Raw genomic sequence first — 6,377 nt, 5'->3', positions numbered from 1 at the left:
TCTTTCTCTCTTTTCTTCCCAACAATTCACACTCCCTGCCACCTCTCCACACCTTCAATAAAAACCACATATTCTAAAAATATATGTAATATGATAGGATAAAATGATGCATATAAATAATTATATTTTTATTAAACTAATGTTGAGATTTTTTTTTTCTGCATATATACTGTAATAAGTGTTCTATTCGATCGTTTAAATGTTTAGTCCTCATTTTTGAATTATTTGAATTATACATTATATATAGCTTTGGTTGCTTTCAGGAGTAGGTTTATTTTTCCTAGTGATACAGTGTCTTAGTTCGTTTTGTATGCCTCCTATTTCCTTAATTAATTTAACCAATAATTAATAATATTGCATTCATGTAGGATGGGACTTCATTTTTGGATTAACGAATCTATTATTAGAACGCGCGCATATAGGGAACGAATAATTATAGGGAAAGTTTTCATGGCAAGTTAACTATATGATATTTCTTTATATATATATATATAGGAGTCACTCAGATAAAGATGCTGAAAATGTCTTTTTATAAAGATATTTTTTAATTATTAAAATTTAACATATATAATTGATTAAATCATGTTATTTTTATCAAAATTAGACTAAACAAATTAATTTAACTAAAAAATGGTGAATCAAATTTTAAATTAGTCTAAATTAATATTATTTTTTTATAAAAAATTACTACAATACCCTATTATTTTATTAATACATCAACACACGATTAATTATTTGTATAAAATTCTTACATATCGAGTCATCGATAGTGCATGAAAAATTGATTTATATATGTATATAAGTCCATATGGAGTATAGTTTGTTCACATTTGTTTGCAACAGCAAACTACTGTTGTTTCATTATTTAGGGTTTATATAATGGACCTACACATATATACACCTAACAATTGCATATATATACATGATGAACATACAGATAAGTTGGAAGTCTTTAATTTGAGTCATAAATTTGATTTGAAATGAAGTATATACATATATGACTAGTCCTTTTCGTGAAAAAAACTTCACTTACCATACTATGTTTTCAAATATGAAGCTGAATAATTGAAAATGATGGTTAAGTAGTCATCACAAATTATTGGTATATAGTTGGCCTAGTGTTTAATTACAAGATGTTAACCTCTTCCTCTCTCTATTATTAAATTGTGACCTGCCTTTTTTATGCGTGTGTCTGGTTTCATTTCTTCTTAAAGATTGAACAAGACTATGTATTGAAATTGAGTTTCACTTCGATACATTTATATATATATGATGAAATTAAACTAGTTTATTTCCTTCACCACCTTTTCTCTTGTACCTTTTTATAGTAAAAGAAGCTTATAGCTATAATAGTTGTAGCTAGAAATTATCTTATAAACTTTACTTCATCTTTATATTATACCACTAGTAAAGAAAATGAAGCTGTACTCCATTGACATTTTCACCTTTTTTTAACCACTTGGATATATACTCAAGTGGCAGCAGTATCTAACTTTTTTTTTTACTTCATATTTTGATGTATGGATAATGCTATATTATGCATGCATTAATTAAATTTAATTAACGTGTTAAAATATTCTAAATAATATAATAATTCTAGTCTATTAAAAATAATTAATATAAAATCTACAATAATAAATTAAATTATTGTAATAAGATATGAATGATTAAATTTAAGTAGATACATTTAAATAATTATTCCTTTTGTAATGTTTCCCCAACCTTCGATTTTATGCACTCACAAAACTTGTGGGCTACTTGCAATGTGTAACAACATCCACACACGTCTAAACTCCACCATTATTTTCATCTTTTTGTCGCATAGCACCATGCTATATTATTATATTATTTTTATTATTAAAGTAATTAATTAAGGATCGATGTCAATATTCCTAGCTTTAACTTTGTCGCCTTATTATAAAAGTTCCAAACCACTCTCGTAATCAGAAATTTCTTTGTACTCTCACCGTACAAAATTAAGCACTAACACACGTTTATTTTATCCTCGTTCACATTAGGGTATTGGTTACTCTTAAAAGAAATCACAATTAGGTCAAAAGATTTATAAATTATAGAAATTAAAGATATAATTATTTATTTATTTTTATTTAAATTTTTGAATAAATATTCATAATAATATGATACCAGAATTTATATGACTTAAAAATTTAAAATTTAATTCTTATTAACTTTTCAAAAAAAAATAATTTATACAAAATAAATAAAAAAATTTAATATATATGTAAAAAATTTATGCAAACTCAAAAGAGGTTTTTATGCGTCTTTATTTTTTTTATCTAAAATTAGGAGTAAGATTAAATCGCGATTTTTAGATGAGTATAAAAGACCATGTCATTTGAGGTATAGCCGAATGGTTGATGCGTCTTTATTTTTCATTCCAAAAGCAGCCAAGATTTTATAAGGGTATGATGGTAATTTTAATAAAATATTATTCTCGAAATCTTGGGGCAGGTGGTGTCTCATGCTGCCATTTTCTCTATATATAGACATTGAAGGGGAGCTCTAAGATACAACAAAGTGAGGCTAAGCCTAAGTCACACATTTGAGTAGCATATAGCATATAGCATATCATATCACATCATATGGCAGGAAATGCAAAAGCTGAGGGAGGAATTGGTGAAGCATGGGAAAAGGTGAAGGGGATGCCAAAATCAATTATGGAGAAGGTGATGAACATTTGTGTGATGACAAAGGAAATAGCACAAGATGATCCTAGAAAAGTGATTCATTCACTCAAAGTTGGTCTTTCAATATCTCTCGTCTCTCTTTTCTATTTCTATCAGCCTCTCTATGAGAATTTTGGACTCTCTGCAATGTGGGCTGTTATGACTGTAGTTGTGGTTTTTGAGTTCACTGTTGGTAAGTTTATATAATTAATTATATCTTCATCTTTTAACTTTTAATTAATCCATCATAATAATAACTTTATATAACATGTTTAATAACTTTGATTGATTATTTTGTATGACTAATATAATAGTAACTTTATATATAACTATTTTTATTTTTTTAATAATAGGAGCTACTCTTGGAAAAGGTTTGAATAGGACACTAGCCACTTTGACAGCTGGTGCTCTTGGTGTTGGTGCTCATTACTTGGCTAGCCTTGCCGGAGAGACTGCAGAACCCATTTTGATTGGTTTCTTTGTCTTCCTTCAAGGTAATATTTCTGTTACAAATATAATCATTAGTGTTACATTTTTCTATCAACTTAAACTTTTGGAATGAGTGATTTCATAACATGGTATAAGAACTCTATATCCAAAAAGTCAAAAGTTCTATCCTTAACATGATAAAACTTGTTATATTAACAATTTAGCCTAAACAAAAGAAAATAATAAAAAAATGTAAACTAACATACATCATATTATATAACATGAATCTAATTAAATTTTTTTTTGGGGGGTGCAGCTGCAATAGTATCATTCATAAGGTTCTTCCCAAAAATGAAGGCAAGATATGATTATGGATTGCTGATATTTATTTTGACATTCTCATTGATATCTGTATCCGGGTTCCGTGACGATGAAGTATTGGAAATGGCACATAAGAGGCTTTCAACCATTGTCATTGGAGGCACAGCTTGTGTCATGATCTCCATTTTTGTGTGTCCTGTTTGGGCTGGTGAAGAACTCCATTATTCTATTGCTCTCAACTTGGACAACCTTGCTCATTCCTTACAAGGTTTCATTCAATCTATTTTATCAATAATTCATGCACTTATATGAGTTACTTGTTGTATATATAAATAAATTCTTAAATTAATGGAAAAAAATGGGAATGAAGTAATATTTTCTTTTTAGTTGAGCAAATTCTGACTATTTAGTGACGGTTTTGAGAGCATTTAGCAGCAGTTTTGTTAATTAGACCTATTTTTTTAATATTAAAAATGATAAATTTGTTTTCAGATATTAACAAAAGTATTAATTAATTTTTTTTATGAAATATTTGTGCACACAAGAGAATTATTATATAAAACTTTTCAAATATAAAAGAAAATAAATTTGTCTAGTAAAATAATATATAGTATAAAAAAAATGTGCTTCTATTATTAGTTATTAAGAGATAAGTTTTTTTTTTTCAGAAAAAAATAATTATCTCTCTTTTTGTTATGGCTTAGGACATCACAAAATTAATTTTGTTATTTTTTTTTATAGAATTTATAAATAAGCATTTCAAGGCATCAGAGGAAGGAGATTCTAATAAAGATAACAAGTCTTTTATGGAAGGTTACAAAAGCGTTCTCAATTCCAAAAGTAGCGAAGATTCTCTGGTGAGTAAAACTTGATAGTTGACACTTACTAATACATATAATTAAATAATATTATACCATCAAATGAAGTTTAGTCATCTCTCTATGTCATTAAGGTCAAGGATTATTTAAGCAGAAAAATTAATCATTATACATGCACTAGATTAGAAAATCTATATTAGGATAAAGTTTGTTTTTTGTTTTTAATATTTAATTTTATTTTTAATATTTTTTATTTGGGTCAATTATTACAAAACGTTAATTCCATCTACAACGTCATAGATAAAATTAAATGAATAAAAAATATTAAAAATATTTTTTTTAAAAGTTACAAATATTAAAGATAAAAAATACCATCTACTCTTGATATTATATCCAACTCTGGTTGATACTTTGTATTGAAGTGTACTTTATTAATTTTCTAATATTTTGGAAATTATAATTGTTGTAGGCGAATTTTGCAAGATGGGAACCAGGTCATGGGAAGTTCAAATTTCGTCACCCGTGGGACCAATATCTTAAGATTGGTGCTCTTTCTCGTCAATGTGCTTATCGAATTGAAGCTCTCATAAATGGACACCTCAATACTCCACATATCCAAGTATATACATCATACATAATTTACTAGTCCCTATCGATAAAACATCTTCATTTACTAGGGCCAATAATTCTTTTTGTTCTTCGTCACTACACCAATAATTATTTAACTCAAATATATAGTTACAAGTTTCGCGCTTTTTATCGTCTTTTCTCCTATACAACGTTTTTTAGAGAACTTCTCTTGGGTGCCAAGTAACTATAAATAATTAATATAATCTTGGACATATTTAAAGTGGTTAGTACTATTGAAAATAATAGACCTTACACATATATATTAAGGATATATAATTCACAAGATATATTGACAAATAAACTACAATATAGCTGAATTAATACTTAAATGCATACACTACTCTTCATTAACAATCGATGAGTGTTAGGAGTCAGCAATTTTTGTGTTTTGTAACCATCAATTGGTTATTAATAGTATTTTTAACGGTATCTAATGGTGAAAAATCACTCACTTTTCTTTTGATGGTTAAGTGCTGGCCACAAAACACAAAAATTGCTGGCCCATAGACTTTCTCTTTACAATCATCGTATATCAACATGAAAAAAATGTTATATTTATTTAACCTTATAATATTTATGAAAAATAAAAGAAATAATAACGGTTCAAATTTATTTTATTTAATATTTATTTATTATAGAATTCATTAAATAAAGTTAAAAGTAATAAGTTTTGATATTTTTTTGGCTATTAAATATTTTTTGAAATATATATAGTTATAATTTTTCACAATTTGCAGGGATCATCAACAGCATCATCTGAAATTGTTGGTACGATTGAAGAAGCATGCATAGAAATGAGTGGGGAATCCAGCAAAGCCTTGAAGGAACTTGGATTATCCATAAAGAACATGATGAGCCTTCCATCTTCTAATAACCACATTTCTGAATCAAAAGCTGCAAGCAAGAGGCTCAAGGCATTGCTCCAATCAAGTTTAAAGGAACAAGACACTGATCTTTTATCTCTCATACCGGCTGCCACTGCAGCTTCATTGCTAATTGACATCGTTGATTGCGTCCAGGAAATAGCCGATTCTGTTAACAATCTCGCCGCGCTCGCCGATTTTGAAGAGGGTGATAAATCTCCTAAACCACCATCGTCGCAATCACAGGCCCTACATTGTGAATGTGCTGAACCAGTTCCAAAGATTGATAGCATAGTTTGAATAATCTGCTGCGGATCGAAGTTCTATTAAGGATTTGCCGCGGAGAATTAATTGGTGCATGCACAAGCTAAAACGTTCGTATGCTTATTTATATGAGTATAATATAAAGATGACTTCGATGATGCTCTTTGCTCTCTTCCTGACAGATGAAGAGAAACGGAAAGTGCGGACTAGAAGTCGTAACTTTGATAATTACTAATAAACAAAAATTAATAATATTTTCAATGTGTTTATGTATATATTATTATTCCCGCGTTAAATTAGGTATTCATTGGACTACATGTGGTCTTCACTTCAATTTTGTTATTTTTGTATTTTGAAATTTGAGA

General features: G+C 28.1%; 1 protein-coding gene across 1 annotated transcript; it reads left to right on the top strand.

Annotated features, from left to right (window-relative positions):
* Positions 1-2,530: 2,530 nt before the first annotated feature.
* Positions 2,531-6,170, top strand: LOC107634216 (aluminum-activated malate transporter 2). The gene is made up of 6 exons (XM_016337783.3): positions 2,531-2,880; positions 3,041-3,181; positions 3,433-3,705; positions 4,179-4,294; positions 4,725-4,874; positions 5,623-6,170. The coding sequence occupies exons 1-6, from the start codon at positions 2,604-2,606 to the stop codon at positions 6,046-6,048; spliced, it is 1,383 nt and encodes a 460-aa protein (XP_016193269.1). The 5' UTR covers positions 2,531-2,603; the 3' UTR covers positions 6,049-6,170.
* The last annotated feature ends 207 nt before the right edge of the window (positions 6,171-6,377 follow it).

The sequence above is a fragment of the Arachis ipaensis genome, chromosome B3, assembly GCF_059453495.1.
Source record: "Arachis ipaensis isolate K30076 ecotype BB chromosome B3, ASM5945349v1, whole genome shotgun sequence".
NCBI classification, from domain to species: domain Eukaryota; kingdom Viridiplantae; phylum Streptophyta; class Magnoliopsida; order Fabales; family Fabaceae; genus Arachis; species Arachis ipaensis.
This window is presented reverse-complemented; position numbering and strand designations above follow the sequence as displayed.